Source organism: Nerophis lumbriciformis, linkage group LG29 (assembly GCF_033978685.3).
Source record: "Nerophis lumbriciformis linkage group LG29, RoL_Nlum_v2.1, whole genome shotgun sequence".
NCBI classification, from domain to species: Eukaryota; Metazoa; Chordata; class Actinopteri; order Syngnathiformes; family Syngnathidae; genus Nerophis; species Nerophis lumbriciformis.
The window spans coordinates 1,332,117-1,350,000 of record NC_084576.2 but is presented as its reverse complement, the minus strand read 5'-3'; the positions used below and the strand labels follow the sequence as shown (position 1 = coordinate 1,350,000).

Sequence of the window (17,884 nt, the reverse complement as noted above, 5' to 3'; positions counted from 1 at the left end):
CGCACACACACACGTAAATGCAAAGCATACTTCATCAACAGCGATACAGTTTACACTGAGAGTGGCCGTATAAGCGACTTTAACATTGTTAGAAATATGCCCCACACTGTGAATCCACACCAACATTTTGGGAGAACATCCGCACAGTAACACAATATAAACACAACAGGACAAATACCCAGAACCCTTTGCAGCACTGACTCTTCAGGTGTTGTGCCGGATAATGCACCCCCGGCGTAGAATACACCCCCTGACGGGAGTGTTATATCAGCTAAAGCCCACACTTAAAGTTTCCACGTGCAAGATTGAATCTATTTAAACAATAATGTTCGTGTTGGAGGAGTTGTGAATGAATGAAATATGAAATCCGTGCTGCAGTCGCTGCTGGGCCACAACATTAGGTACACCTGCAGACTGCAGCACGGATTTCATATTTCATTCATTCACAACTCCTCCAACACGAACATTATTGTTTTTGCACTTTTGGCTTCTTATTAATTAACTTTTTCAAATAGATTCAATCTTGCACATGGAAACTTTAAGTGTGGGCTTTAGTTGATATAACACTCCCATCAGGGGCTGCATTCTACGCCGGGGGTGCATTATCCGGCACAACACCGAGACGCTACAATAGACACGGCCGCTACCTACAAACTAGAGAATTGTGCAAGATGACACCTGATGGCCATAAGAAGTAACTGCACTTTTTGTCCAAATAGATAAAAACGGTGTTCATATATGAGATCTAGTCTTACACATTGGACTGCACGGTTATGGCCAAAATAATAATTAAGATTATTGTTATAAATATTGAAAACACAATTATTAATCACGATTATTGATTATGTTGGGTAAACAGTGTTGGTGTGTGAACGTAATACCATCATGTAATTTGTAATATCTAATAAAAATGCTCCAGATAAACATTATCCATATATTTAAAAAAAACATTTGTGTTTTTTATTCACTATTAGTATCAACGTGTCAGTTTTTTTGTCATAACATGATGCCTCTATCTCCATTTTTACATTTTGATAGAGAGAAGTATTTTTTTCAAGTTGTCTAAATGTACATGTACATGCTGTATCAGGACAGATCCATTAGTTTGAGCAGAAATGTGTTGTTTAGTTATTAACTATACACCATACAACTTTAACAAAATGCTGTTTCAGATTAATGGTTTTTAAAGTCATAGCTATGTAAAATGGAAAAAAAACACAAGTCATGTAAAGAACATGGTGTTTACTTTTTGATATCAATACAAAACACAAAGCAGTTTGGGCGGCATGGCTCGGTTGCTAGAGCGGCAGAGCGAGACACTTGCGGGTTCCAGGTTTGATCCCCGCTTCCTCCATCCTAGTCACTGCCATTGTGTCTTTGGGCAAGATACTTGACCCACCTGCTCCCAGTGTCACCCACACTGGTTTAAATGTAACTCAGATATTGGGTAAAGCGCATTAAGTCACTAGAGAAAAGCGCTATATACAGGTAAAAGCCAGTAAATTAGAATATTTTGAAAAACTTGATTTATTTCAGTAATTGCATTCAAAAGGTGTAACTTGTACATTATATTTATTCATTGCACACAGACTGATGCATTCAAATGTTTATTTCATTTAATTTTGATGATTTGAAGTGGCAACAAATGAAAATCCAAAATTCCGTGAGTCACAAAATTAGAATATTGTGTAAGGCTAATACAAAAAAGGGATTTTTAGAAATGTTGGCCAACTGAAAAGTATGAAAATGAAAAATATGAGCATGTACAATACTCAATACTTGGTTGGAGCTCCTTTTGCCTCAATTACTGCGTTAATGCGGCGTGGCATGGAGTCGATGAGTTTCTGGCACTGCTCAGGTGTTATGAGAGCCCAGGTTGCTCTGATAGTGGCCTTCAACTCTTCTGCGTTTTTGGGTCTGGCATTCTGCATCTTCCTTTTCACAATACCCCACAGATTTTCTATGGGGCTAAGGTCAGGGGAGTTGGCGGGCCAATTTAGAACAGAAATACCATGGTCCGTAAACCAGGCACGGGTAGATTTTGCGCTGTGTGCAGGCGCCAAGTCCTGTTGGAACTTGAAATCTCCATCTCCATAGAGCAGGTCAGCAGCAGGAAGCATGAAGTGCTCTAAAACTTGCTGGTAGACGGCTGCGTTGACCCTGGATCTCAGGAAACAGAGTGGACCGACACCAGCAGATGACATGGCACCCCAAACCATCACCCAACCATGCAAATTTTGCATTTCCTTTGGAAATCGAGGTCCCAGAGTCTGGAGGAAGACAGGAGAGGCACAGGATCCACGTTGCCTGAAGTCTAGTGTAAAGTTTCCACCATCAGTGATGGTTTGGGGTGCCATGTCATCTGCTGGTGTCGGTCCACTCTGTTTCCTGAGATCCAGGGTCAACGCAGCCGTCTACCAGCAAGTTTTAGAGCACTTCATGCTTCCTGCTGCTGACCTGCTCTATGGAGATGGAGATTTCAAGTTCCAACAGGACTTGGCGCCTGCACACAGCGCAAAATCTACCCGTGCCTGGTTTACGGACCATGGTATTTCTGTTCTAAATTGGCCCGCCAACTCCCCTGACCTTAGCCCCATAGAAAATCTGTGGGGTATTGTGAAAAGGAAGATGCAGAACGCCAGACCCAAAAACGCAGAAGAGTTGAAGGCCACTATCAGAGCAACCTGGGCTCTCATAACACCTGAGCAGTGCCAGAAACTCATCGACTCCATGCCACGCCGCATTAACGCAGTAATTGAGGCAAAAGGAGCTCCAACCAAGTATTGAGTATTGTACATGCTCATATTTTTCATTTTCATACTTTCAGTTGGCCAACATTTCTAAAAATCCCTTTTTTGTATTAGCCTTACACAATATTCTAATTTTGTGACTCACGGAATTTTGGATTTTCATTTGTTGCCACTTCAAATCATCAAAATTAAATGAAATAAACATTTGAATGCATCAGTCTGTGTGCAATGAATAAATATAATGTACAAGTTACACCTTTTGAATGCAATTACTGAAATAAATCAAGTTTTTCAAAATATTCTAATTTACTGGCTTTTACCTGTAAATATAATTCACCTCAATTCACTTCGGCTAATGAAGATAAAGTCAAATTAACACGCTTTGTTTTTTTCTCCAACAACACAACGAAAATCAACAGGAGTGATACCTCTCGCATCTAATACACACCTCTGTGTGTTGATACACAACCTGCATTCAATTCGATGAGACTCGAAAACATTTTAGCTAGTATTGATGGTATTGGAACATTGACAAAGTTAGCAGTAAAAATAAAGGAGGAGTGAGCATCCCAGTAAACAAACTAAAGACTTTATAAACAAGTTGTGGCAACGTTCCCCTGACACATCACCTGCTGAATTTTTCTTCACCTCATTAACTCTCAGTCACAGCAGGAAACTGTGTTGAGAAAATGAAAGCAACATCAAATATTTTCCTCCTCCGCTGTATACTTTTAGTGTGGGGACATTTAAATGCGTCTCTTTCCAATATTGTCGCACTTGCCATCTAACAGCAGTTGCTTTCCACCATGTTTTGTCGAGCAAAACGGCGCTGTTGCGCATGCGGCTACTTCGTTTCTAGGAAGTAAGCAGTGTTGCCTAAAATGCATTAATAAGTTTTTGATAAATAAAAATTTCAACGGTATTACTAACCGTCTGGAATTTTACCGCGGTTGATCATTATACCGTTTACCATTACACCCCAAACAGGGAAACCTGCAAAACAGGCTTGTAGGGATGAAATAGCCTCTTTGTTTTTTGCTGACCTAACGTAGATATATGTGTATGTATATAGATATATATAGATATATATAGATATATATATATGTATATATATACAAAGAGAACGGCCTACGGATCACGATTGAAGCCAACAAGCAAACCGTCAACTTTCTTGACGTCACTTTCAACCTGAGAAATAACAGCTACCAACCATTCACGAAACCCAACACAACACTCCAATACGTGCACCATGACAGCAACCACCCACCCACCACCACGAAAAGAATACCTACCGGAATCAATAAAAGGCTATCGATGCTGTCATCTAGCAAAGCTGAATTTGACCAAGCAACCCCCCCGTACCAAAAAGCCCTTGATGAAAGCGGATACAATTTCACCCTCACCTATGAACCCACGCCAGGAAACCAGCCAAAAAAGAACAGAAAACGAAACGGCATCATCTGGTACAACCCCCCATACAGCAAAAACGTCTCAACGAACATTGGACACAAATTCCTCAACCTGATTGACAAACACTTTCCCAAAGACAACAACCTAAGAAAAGTATTCAACAAGAACAACATCAAATTGAGCTACAGCTGCATGAACAATATACGACAAATCATCTCAAACCACAACAAAACAATTGCAAATGAGCCGTCGACCCCCAGTCAGAACGACTCCAAAACCAACAAAGCATGTAACTGCCGAAAGAAACCTGATTGCCCCCTCAACGGGGGATGCTTACAAACATCAGTTGTCTACCAATCTAAGGTAATACGCAAGGACATTAACACATCCGACACATATGTAGGATTAACCGAGGGTGAATTCAAAACCAGATGGAACAACCACAAGGCTTCTTTCAGGAACAAAAACCTGCGAAATACCACAGAACTCAGCAAACACATTTGGGACCTCAAAGACAATAATGTTGAATATTCAATAACATGGCAAATTCTTGCATCCAGCACACCTTACAATAGTGGTAATAAAAGATGCAACCTATGCTTGAAAGAGAAACTGTTTATTATCTACCGTCCAGACCTGTCATCCCTCAACAAGCGCAGCGAAATTGTAACAACATGCTGCCATAGACGGAAACACCTCCTAGGTAACACATGAACCAATCACCACGCCCCTAGGCCAGCCTGTACCCACCCACTCTGTGCCCTATATAAACCATGGTATGCGAATGCTCCCATTAAAATCTCCTGACGATTGAGGGTACCCCCCTCATGAAACAGGCCTGTAGAGATGAAATAGTCTTGTGATTTTTTTTCCCCCACACATACATATATATACCGGTATATATATATATATATTTAGTATATAGTCAAGGTTTCTGTGGTTTATCCGTTATACAGTGCTCAATACAGGGGTAAAGCGGAATATAGCGGTATATTTAGTATATATATATATATATACAGTATATTTGTATATATACTGTATATACTAGGGATGTCCGATAATGGCTTTTTGCCGATATCCGATATTCCGATATTGTCCAACTCTTTAATTACCGATACCGATATCAACCGATATATACAGTCGTGGAATTAACACATTATTATGCCTAATTTGGACAACCAGGTATGGTGAAGATAAGGTACTTTTAAAAAAAATAATAAAATAAGATAAATAAATTAAAAACATTTTCTTGAATAAAAAAGAAAGTAAAACAATATAAAAACAGTTACATTGAAACTAGTAAGTAATGAAAATTAGTCAAATTAACTGTTAAAGGTTAGTACTATTAGTGGACCAATCATGTGTGCTTACGGACTGTATCCCTTGCAGACTGTATTGATATATATTGATATATAATGTAGGAACCAGAATATTAATAACAGAAAGAAACAACCTTTTTGTGTGAATGAGTGTGAATGGGGGAAGAAGGTTTTTTGGGATGGTGCACTAATTGTAAGTGTATCTTGTGTTTTTTATGTTGATTTAATAAAATAAAAAAAATAAAAAAATAAAAATAAAAATAAAAACCATACCGATAATAAAAACAACGATACCGATAATTTCCGATATTACATTTTAACGCATTTATCAGCCGATAATATCGGACATCTCTAGTATATACACATCTGTATATGTATATTAATAATTGTTATTTTTATTTTTCAATCACACTGAAAGAGTGGTTCCAGTAGAACCAGAAAAAGTGGTGCAGATCATAGTTGTGTGCTGCATGTTCTACGATGTAGCAAAACGCCACAGCTTGGAGCATGTTGCCAAGAGGGAGGAGGGAAATAAGTGTCTCCATGGCGATAGCTGCTAGTACACATCTTCATTTATAAAGGGCCGTCTGCGCCACTTTTGCACCTTTTATCAATTACACAAACAGTCTTAGTAAATCAAGCACAGCACGACCACTAGCGCATATCATTTTGTATTTTGCACAACCTATTTAGCACTTTTTATTTTGGATCTCACTCAAGCAGGCCCAAATTCTTTGGGAAATGTCAACATGACAGCTAAATCTTGGTCTACGAATATCTTCTTAGCATATGCATTCACAGACCCCATCGCTCCTAATGTATACCATGAGCTTTTAGCAGCCTATTCATGAAAGGGATAGTTTTGCTTTGATTGTTTTAAAAGATGACTTTATTTATACAATAAAAGTGGTATTGTAAAAAGCGCTGTCAGGAGGTCAAGGGAAAATACAGTATAATGCTTCTTAAGCTGTAAGCATTACTCCCTTTGGGGTCATGTGTCATTTCAACTCCCACAGCGCTGCCATTTCCTCTAATTAAGGAACTCCTGAAGTGGTCCCGACTGAAGCTCTTTTACGAAAGGCCAACTATTTAGTCATTCTTCGCCTACGGCTTTTTGCACAGAACGACTGATTTCATCCAAAATTTAGTTAAGTGGGGAATACAAACAGACGTTACAATTTGCAATGAGCCAGAATGGGCCGTTATACTGTACATGACATTACAGTCATACTGTACATGACATTACAGTCATACTATACATGACATTACAGTCATACTGTACATGACATTACAGTCATACTGTACATGACATTACAGTCATACTATACATGACATTACAGTCATACTGTACATGACATTACAGTCATACTGTACATGACATTACAGTCATACTATACATGACATTACAGTCATACTGTACATGACATTACAGTCATACTGTACATGACATTACAGTCATACTATACATGACATTACAGTCATACTGTACATGACATTACAGTCATACTATACATGACATTACAGTCATACTGTACATGACATTACAGTCATACTATACATGACATTACAGTCATACTGTACATGACATTACAGTCATACTGTACATGACATTACAGTCATACTATACATGACATTACAGTCATACTGTACATGACATTACAGTCATACTATACGTGACATTACAGTCATACTGTAGTTTCAAAGATGTACCGTATTTTTCGGAGTATAAGTCGCTCCGGAGTATAAGTCGCACCGGCCGAAAATGCATAATAAAGAAGGGAAAAAACATATATAAGTCGCACTGGAGTATAAGTCGCATTTTTTGGGGACATTTATTTCATAAAAGCCAACACCAAAAATAGACATTTGAAGGGCAATTTAAAATAAATAAAGAATAGTGAACAACAGGCTGAATAAGTGTACGTTATATGAGGCATAAATAACCAACTGGTATGTTAACGTAACATATTATGGTAAGAGTCATTCAAATAACTATAACATATAGAACATGCTATACAATCTGTCACTCCTAATCGCTAAATCCCATGAAATCTTATACGTCTAGTCTCTTACGTGAATGAGCTAAATAATATTATTTGATATTTTACTGTAATGTGTTAATAATTTCACACATAAGTCGCTCCTGATTATAAGTCGCACCCCCGGCCAAACTATGAAAAAAAACTGCGATTTATAGTTTGAAAAATACAGTATTTAATGGTCAGAATTGACAAACCGAAACATGTGACTATAGTTTGTCCACCAACATTTAGTTTAAGAGATTACCGTATTTTCCGCACTATAAGGCGCACCTAAAAACCACACATTTTCTCAAAAGCTGACAGTGCGCCTTATAACCCGGTGCGCTTTATTACGATTCATTTTCATAAAGTTTCGATCTCGCAACTTCGGTAAACAGCCGCCATCTTTTGTCCCGGTAGAACAGGAAGCGCTTCTTCTTCTACGCAAGCAACCGCCAAGGAAAGCACCCGCCCCCATAGAACAGGAAGCGCTTCTTCTTCTACTGTAAGCAACCACCCGCCCCCGGAAGAAGAAGAAAAAACGCGCGGATATCACCGTACGTTTCATTTCCTGTTTACATCTGTAAAGACCACAAAATGGCTCCTACTAAGCGATCCGGTTCATAAAAAGACGCAATCTCTCCATCCGCACACGGATTACTACCGTATTTCACAGCAACTGATATTCCTGTGAACCGCACTGTGGAACGGGAGCACGTACGGTGAATATTCGCACCACAGGGAATGAGAAGTCATCCTTCACTGTGGTTCTAGCTTGCCATGCTAACTTCCACCCATGGTGATATTCAAAAGGAAGACCTTGCCAAAAGAGACCTTTCCAGCCGGCGTCATCATAAAAGCTAACTCGAAGGGATGGATGGATGAAGAAAAGATGAGCGAGTGGTTAAGGGAAGTTTACGCGAAGAGGCCGGGTGGCTTTTTTCACACAGCTCCGAAGGCGAACACACCTTCACTAAGACGGGCAGACAGCGCCGGACGACATACACCAACATTTGCCAGTGGATCGTAAATGCCTGGGCAGATATTTCGGTCACAACTGTGGTCCGAGCTTTCCGGAAGGCAGGATTCACAGAACTACTGGACAACAACAGCGACACTGACTCCGATGGCTTCGACGAGACGGAACCGGCCATTTTGCATCCCACGCTTGCGCAACTTTTCAATTCGGACACCGAAGACGAAGAATTCGAAGGATTTACGAATGAAGAATAACTTCAGAAGGTGAGCGCTATGTTTATTTTGTGTGTTGTGACATTAACGTTCGAGCAACATTATGTTGCTATTGCTCTACACCATTTTGAATTTTACTATGTTTGTGATTGCACATTTGCGTACATTTTGGGACAGAGTTGTTAGAACGCTGGTTTTCAATATATTATTAAAGTTTGACTGAACTATCTGACTGTTTTTTTGACATTCCCTTTAGCGCAGCGTAGGCGCGGCTTATAATCCGGGGCGGCTTATTGGTGGACAAAGTTATGAAATATGTAATTCATTGAAGGTGCGGCTAATAATCCGGTGCGCCTTATAGTGCGGAAAATACGGTATAAAAAAGACACTTATGCTAAGCGTTCACATATATTTTGCCAAAGGCTGTGCAGTAAAAAACATATGAATGAAAAAAAGAACTTGATATTTGCCACATAACTTAAATATTCCCAACCAAAATGCCCTCTTCAGAGAGAGTGTTTTAATCCAATCCAGTTGTCTTCATGTATTTTATTTCTATGACCTCTAAGTTTTCTCCTCCCGTTTGGTGTAGTTGTAATATGGGCACTGCGCTTTATGACTTCATGCCCCCCTTTCAATACCATCTATTCAACCTGCTTATGTGCAGCCTTTTCTTCCAATATAGGGTGTGTAAACACTAGGGTTGTACGGTATACCGGTACTAGTATAGTATCGCGGTACTAATACATCAAAAACGGTACTATACTCTGTTTGAAAAGTACCGGTTCCCAACGGGCATGACGGTGCATCGTCACGTCATGACATTGCTGGGTTTACGAGCAGAGGAGCATGTTCGGCAGCGCACAATCACAGAGTACCGTATTTTCCGCACCATAAGGCGCCCTGGGTTATAAGCCGCGCCTTCAATGAACGGCATATTTCAAAACTTTGTCCACCTATAAGCCGCCCCGTGTTGTAAGCCGCATCTAACTGCGCTAAAGGGAATGTCAAAAAAACAGTCAGATAGGTCAGTCAAACTTTAATAATATATTAAAAACCAGCGTTCTAACAACTCTGTTCACTCCCAAAATGTACGGTAATGTGCAAATGTGCAATCACAAACATAGTAAAATTCAAAATAGTGCAGAGCAATAACATCAATAACTTAATGTTGCTCGAACGTTAATGTCACAACACACAAAATAAACATAACGCTCACTTTCTGAAGTTATTCTTCATTCATAAATCCCTCGAATTCTTCTCCTTCGGTGTCCGAAATAAAAAGTTGGACGAATACGGGATCCAAAATGGCCGGCTCCGTCTCGTCGAAGTCATCGGAGTCAGTGTCGCTGTTGTTGTCCAGCAGTTCTGTGAATTCTGCCTTCCGGAAAGCTCGGACCACAGTTGTGACCGAAATATCCGCCCAGGCATTTACGATCCACTGGCAGATGTTGGCGTATGTCGTCCGCTGTCTCCCTGTCTAGTGAAGGTGTGTTCGCCTTCGGTCATCCATTGTTCCCACGCCGTTCGCAGTCGTGCTTTAAATGCCCTGTTGACACCAATATCGAGCGGTTGGAGTTCTTTGGTTAATCCACCCGGAATGACGGCGAGTGTTGTATTTGTGTGCTTCACTTGTTTTTTGACACCATCTGTGATGTGGGCGCGCATGGAGTCGTATATCAACATGGAACACACAAAGGAAATGAAACGTAATACCCGCGCGCTTCTTCTTCTACGGGGGTGGGTGGTTGCTTACCGTAGAAGAAGAAGCGCTTCCTCTTCTACGGGGGCGGGTGCTTACCTTGGCAGTTGCTTACCATAGAAGAAGAAGCGCTTCCTCTTCTACGGGGAAAAAAGATGGCGGCTGTTTACCGTAGTTGCGAGACCGAAACTTTATGAAAATAAATATTTATATTAATCCATATATAAGGCGCACCGGGTTATAAGCCGCACTGTCAGCTTTTGTGAAAATTTGTGGTTTTTAGGTGCGGCTTATAGTGCGGAAAATACGGTACTTACAAGCAGACACAGTGTGTAGACAGAAAGGGGAGAATGGATGCATTTCGGTCTAAAAACTAACGATGAAGGTGAAGTTATAACACTAAAACGTCCTTAGGAAGAGGTGCTTTAAGATATGGCTAGCTAGCTAGCGGCCAACGTCCATCCGCAGTCGGCAGTGTTTTAGCTACTTCTAAATCACTAATCCTCACCTCCATGGCGACAAATCACCGGAGGACGAGGAACAGCTAAACATGCTTCACGACACATCGTAGGAGGACACAATAGTTCACCGGCGTCACAATGTAAACAAATGCCATGGGTGGATCTACACCTGACATCCACTGTAATGATACCAAGTACAATAGCGTATCTAGTCGATACTTATATGATTACTGTACATCTATATTTTTTATCGTCATAACATTTTTATTTTTTTAATTCATATTATATTCATAAACTCAGGAAATATGTCCCTGGACACATGAGAACTTAAACTATGACCAATGTATGATCCTGTAACTACTTTGTATCAGATCGATACCTACATTTGTGGTATCATCCAAAACTAATGTAAAGTATCAAACAACAGAAGAATAAGTGATTATTACATTTGAACAGAAGTGTAGATAGAACATGTTAAAAGAGAAAGTAAGCAGATATTAACAGTAAATGAACAAGTAGATTAAAAATCAATTTTTACAGTTTGTCCCTCATAATGTTGACAAAATAATTTAATGATAAAAGACACAATATTAGACTTAGACTTACACTTCCTTTTTATTGTCATTCAAATTGGAACTTTACACCACAGATAAGAACGAAATTTCGTTACATAAGCTCATGGTAAAAAAGCAATATGGTGCATATATAAATAAATAAATATATATAAATAATATATAAATGTATATATAAAATGCATAGATATATTTAAATAAATAAATAAATAAATAGATTACTGTACAGATAATATATTGCACTTTTTCACATGCGTCCACGTTTATGGATGTATGTTATATTGTCTTTTTTATTCCAGCGAGTTCATCCATTTTTGGGGGGAGTTGAGGGGATAATTGAATTATGATGCGTTCAAGAGTCTTACGGCCTGAGGGAAGAAGCTGTTACAGAACCAGGAGGTTCTGCTTCGGAGGCTGCGGAACCTCTTTCTAGAGTCCAGCAGTGAAAACAGTCCTTGGTGGGGGTGGGAGGAGTCTTTGCAGATTTTCTGAGCCCTGGTCAGGCAGCGGCTTTTTGCGATCTCCTGGATATATGTTATTGCATACGTCAGCACACTAAATTAGGAGCCTTTGTTTGTTTACTTGCTACTAAAAGATAGGTTGTCTAGTATGTTTACCAGAGGTGTGGACTCGAGTCACATGACTTGGACTCGAGTCAGACTCGAGTCATGGATTTGATGACTTTAGACTCGACTTGACAAAATGTAAAAAGACTTGCAACTCGACTTAGACTTTAACATCAATGACTTGTGACTTCACTTGGACTTGAGCCTTTTGAATTGACATGACTTGACATGACTTGCTACTTTCCCCAAAACCCAAAGATGAAAAAGTTATTCGGGAGCGCTCCGTATTTTTCATTGTGTACTTGTCTATCAGCGTTGCGTGTGTCAGCTGGTGTGCTCTCAGTACAACAGCCAATCAAATTAGATCTACTTTGTTTTCATCACACAGCATTCATCCAATCAAATTGCAGGACAACCAACGAAGAAGACATGTCCAAACCACACGTCAGTGAACAAAAAATGATACCTAAAATAATTTCGTTTGGGTATAAAAATTACGAGGTGGTCAACACAAAACGGTTTGCAGTATGCAACACATGCGGTTCGAAAATTACTGATGGAGAGGCAACAACTTCCAACTTCGTCCGGCATTTGAAGTTGCACAAAGAACGGTAAGTTTTGAATGTAAGATAACGTTTATTGGCTAAGTAACGTGACTTTTATTTGCTGTGTAGTTAAATCAGTGAAGCTGTAAACTCACTGCTAACGTTATAACGTTATTGCAAACACGGGAATCTGTTGCAGTTCACTACCTTATTCATACTTTTTGTTCAGTGATTTTTTTTTAAGCAGGGTTACGTTAGTCAATATATCACACGTAACGTTAGACGGCGGTCAGCAGCACCGCGTATTTTAGCCACCTAAAAAAAGACAAAAATAGTAAAATAAAGGTCAGTTAAAATGTATACTATATTATGAATATGTGTACCGTTTTAGCTAGCTTTCTGACATACTGTTGGTTGTTTACCTCAGTGGTCCCCAACCACCGGGCCGCGGCCCGGTACTGGTCCGTGGATCGATTGGTATCGGGCCGCACAAGAAATAAAAAAATTTTTTTCTTTTTTTAATTAAATCAACATAAAAAACACAAGATACACTTACAAGTAGTGCACCAACCCAAAACAACTCTCTCCCCCCTTTTGTTCTGGGCATTGAACATGAAGACTCTTCCTTCACTGTTCCGAGTGGCCATGAGAGTCTTGGCAGTGCCTGCCTCCAGTGCTCCAGTGGAGTGAGTTTTCAGCCATGGTGGCATCATACTACGCCCCCATCGTGCACAAATGACTGACAGACTCTTGGCTAATTTGGTCTTTTGCAAATGCAATGCAGCATAGGGCCCTGACATATAAAAAGTACAACTTTTTTGTTGTATGTACTATGTGTATGTATGTATGTTCACGTATATGTCATGTTTTTTCAATGTTAACACTTTTGTACAAATAAGTACATTTGCACTTTATTTTTCAATGTGTTTGTTCTGTAAAGGAATGAGTTAATGTTTAAAATGACTGGTTAATAGTGCTATTATAAAGTGCAATGTCAGCACAATTTTCTTTCCTGCAATTTAAAATGCACTTGTTTTAATAAATAAATACAGCGTTTGAAAAGCATACACAATCTGTGTTAATATATTAGTCTGTGGTTAAAAGGACTTGAAAGGACTCGAAGCGCAAAATGCAGGACTTAGGACTTGACTTGAGACTTTCCAGTCTTGACTTTGGACTTGACTCGGGGCTTGCCTGTCTTGACTCGGGACTTGACTCGGACTTGAGGGCAAAGACTTGAGACTTACTTGTGACTTGCAAAACAATGACTTGGTCCCACCTCTGATGTTTACTATTTTATTTAAGGACTAAATTACAATAAGAAACATATGTTTGATGTACCCTAAGATTTTTTGCTAAAATAAAGCCAATAATGACATTTTTGTAGTCCCCTTTATTTTGAAAAGTGTCAAAGTATTGAAATACATTTTGGTAACTTATTGGTATCAAGACAACCCCAGTACACACACACACACACACACACACACACACACACATATTGTATTTAATGTATAGTATGTATTATTATTTCATGTCTTTTTCTCAGCCTGTCATTGGCCATCATGTCATTGTGCCTTTCCATTCATTTGCCCAGCAGCGCACTTTCAATGTGACATTCTTGCACACTCTACTGGCCAGACGTGACACATGTCTTTATTCCGCCCTGCAGGGAGACATGGGAGGCGAAAGGGTCCTTCAGAAAAAGTGGACAACCTTTCTAAAGGCTCAACTTCTGTGCTCACTGCCTGATGACGGATTCCCGTTTAACATCATCCAGGACATGTTTGTGCTGACACCCAGCCCAGGGGACTGGAAGAAGACTGTGTTCTATGGAGTCTTCACCTCTCAGTGGTGAGGATTGATAGTTATTTCTTTCAAATGCATGACTAAAATGACATTATGTTGAAGAAATGTTCATGCATGTAAAATACAGTATTTAGGACCAAAACAACATCTGCAGGTAAACTAAACACTAAGAGAGACAACCACTATGATCGCTTAATAAATTGCACTTAAACTCTACGGATTAAAATTGTGTTAAAAATGTGATTTAAAAAAAACACATAAATATAGAAACATTTTAATATACTTTTGGAATATTTTGAAATATTTAAATTAAACGTATAGAATGGTAAAATAAATTATAATAAGATATTTCATTAACTCCAGTGGATGCTTTAAGACAAACAACAGGAAATTCAAACGACATTTGCCATAATTATTAACTAATTAAACATGGTGAACAGCTATGATTTAGAATCTTTAATTTTAAATATATATTTTCATTTGAATAGGGTACAGGTAGAAAAAAACAAATATAAATAGACATTTGGTAATAAAGTATATACATATTGTTCAGTGTTTCAGCTAAAAATGTATACATATATGGCCAACAAACTACAATGTGTTGCAATTTTCATATTTTACATTTTGATTCAAGCCAATGCAAAATGGGATGTGAAATAAACTCACTTGACATGGAAGCAACAAGCAGCATACATGCTGTACACAGCAGGGTGGTAATTGGGCGTGGCCACTATGACATAATCCAGTAATTCTGCATAATGTGCTATGATTATCTGATTTTCTTTAAAACGGCTCCAAAAATGTATACATGCATTTAGAGAGTGCAGTGCACAACTGCGCACACAACAAGGAGACGAAGCAGAATGCATCATCAGAGAGGGTGTTCAGCATGGTTAGAAAAATAGTGACAGAGAATAGAACAAGGACGGACAATTCAACCCTTAACTCAACAATGAGTAGATGAGTGTTATGTGTGTGTATATGTGGAATTAAATGAACACTGAAATTCAAGTATTTCTCTTATTTATATATATATATATATATATATATATATATATGTATATATATATATATATATATATACATATATATATATATATATATAATAAAATAAATATATATATATATATATACATATATATATATATAATAAAATAAATATATATATATATACCATTCACGAAACCCAACACAACACTCCAATACGTGCACCATGATAGCAACCACCCACCCACCACCACGAAAAGAATACCTACCGGAATCAATAAAAGGCTATCGATGCTGTCATCTAGCAAAGCTGAATTTGACCAAGCAACCCCCCCGTACCAAAAAGCCCTTGATGAAAGCGGATACAATTTCACCCTCACCTATGAACCCACGCCAGGAAACCAGCCAAAAAAGAACAGAAAACGAAACGGCATCATCTGGTACAACCCCCCATACAGCAAAAACGTCTCAACGAACATTGGACACAAATTCCTCAATCTGATTGACAAACACTTTCCCAAAGACAACAACCTGAGAAAAGTATTCAACAAGAACAACATTAAATTGAGCTACAGCTGCATGAACAATATACGACAAATCATCTCAAACCACAACAAAACAATTGCAAATGAGCCGTCGACCCCCAGTCAGAGCGACTCCAAAACCAACAAAGCATGTAACTGTCGAAAGAAACCTGATTGCCCCCTCAACGGGGGATGCTTACAAACATCAGTTGTCTACCAATCTAAGGTAATACGCAAGGACATTAACACATCCGACACATATGTAGGATTAACCGAGGGTGAATTCAAAACCAGATGGAACAACCACAAGGCTTCTTTCAGGAACAAAAACCTGCGAAATACCACAGAACTCAGCAAACACATTTGGGACCTCAAAGACAATAATGTTGAATATTCAATAACATGGCAAATTCTTGCATCCAGCACACCTTACAATAGTGGTAATAAAAGATGCAACCTATGCTTGAAAGAGAAACTGTTTATTATTTTCCGTCCAGACCTGTCATCCCTCAACAAGCGCAGCGAAATTGTAACAGCATGCCGCCATAGACGGAAACACCTCCTAGGTAACACATGAGCCAATCACCACGCCCCTAGGCCAGCCTGTACCCACCCACTCTGTGCCCTATATGAACCATGGTATGCGAATGCTCCCATTAAAATCTCCTGACGATTGAGGGTACCCCCCCTCATGAAACAGGCCTGTAGAGATGAAATAGTCTTGTGATTTTTTTCCCACACATACATATATTGCGCTCTACTACGGTATCGAGCACTATTTTTTGGATAACCTTATTAAGACATATATATATACATATATATATATATAATAAAATAAATATATATATATATATATACATATATATATATAATAAAATAAATATATATATATATATATATATATATATAGCTAGAATTTCTTATATATATATATATATATATATATATATATATATATATATATATATATATATATATATATATATATATATATATATATATATATACCGTATTTTCCGCACTATAAGGCGCACCGGATTATTAGCCGCACCTTCTATGAATTACATATTTCATAATTTTGTCCACCAATAAGCCGCCCCGGACTATAAGCCGCGCCTACGCTGCGCTAAAGTGAATGTCAAAAAAACGCTGCGCTAAAGTGAATGTCAAAAAAACAGTCAGATAGTTCAGTCAAACTTTAATAATATATTGAAAACCAGCGTTCTAACAACTCTGTCCCAAAATGTACAAATGTGCAATCACAAACATAGTAAAATTCAAAATGGTGTAGAGCAATAGCAACATACCGGTAATGTTGCTCGAACGTTAATGTCACAACACACAACACACAAAATAAACATAGCGCTCACTTTCTGAAGTTATTCTTCATTCGTACCGGTAAATCCTTCGAATTCTTCGTCTTCGGTGTCCGAATTGAAAAGTTGCGCAAGCGTGGCTTCCAAAATGGCCGGCTCCGTCTCTTCGAAATCATCGGATTCAGTATCGCTGTTGTTGTGCAGCAGTTCTGTGAATCCTGCCTTCCGGAAAGCTCGGACCACAGTTGTGACAGAAATATCTGCCCAGGCATTTACAATCCACTGGCAGATGTTGGCGTATGTCGTCCGGCGTTGTCTGCCCGTCTTAGTGAAGGTGTGTTTGCCTTCGGTCATCCATTTTTCCCACGCAGTTCGCAGTTGTGATTTGAATGCCCTGTTGACACCAATATCCAGCGGTTGGAGTTCTTTGGTTAATCCACCCGGAATGACGGCGAGTGTTGTATTTGTGTGCTTCACTTGTTTTTTGACACCATCTGTGATGTGGGCGCGCATAGAGTCGTATATCAACATGGACGGAGCAGCGTGAAAAAAGCCACCCGGCCTCTTCGCGTAAACTTCCCTTAACCACTCGCTCATCTTTTCTTCATCCATCCATCCCTTCGAGTTAGCTTTTATGATGACGCCGGCTGGAAAGGTCTCTTTTGGCAAGGTCTTCCTTTTGAATATGACCATGGGAGGAAGTTTCTGGCCATT

General features: G+C 39.0%; 1 protein-coding gene across 2 annotated transcripts in view; it reads left to right on the top strand.

Moving 5' to 3' along the window:
• Nucleotides 1-17,884, top strand: part of sema4ba (sema domain, immunoglobulin domain (Ig), transmembrane domain (TM) and short cytoplasmic domain, (semaphorin) 4Ba) — a 226,821-nt gene that overhangs the window by 187,614 nt on the left and 21,323 nt on the right. For both annotated transcript variants that reach the window (XM_061925239.1, XM_061925237.1), the window contains exon 9: nt 14,207-14,388. In XM_061925239.1, coding sequence (XP_061781223.1) covers nt 14,207-14,388 — 182 coding nt within the window. The remainder of the gene's footprint in view (nt 1-14,206; nt 14,389-17,884) is intronic.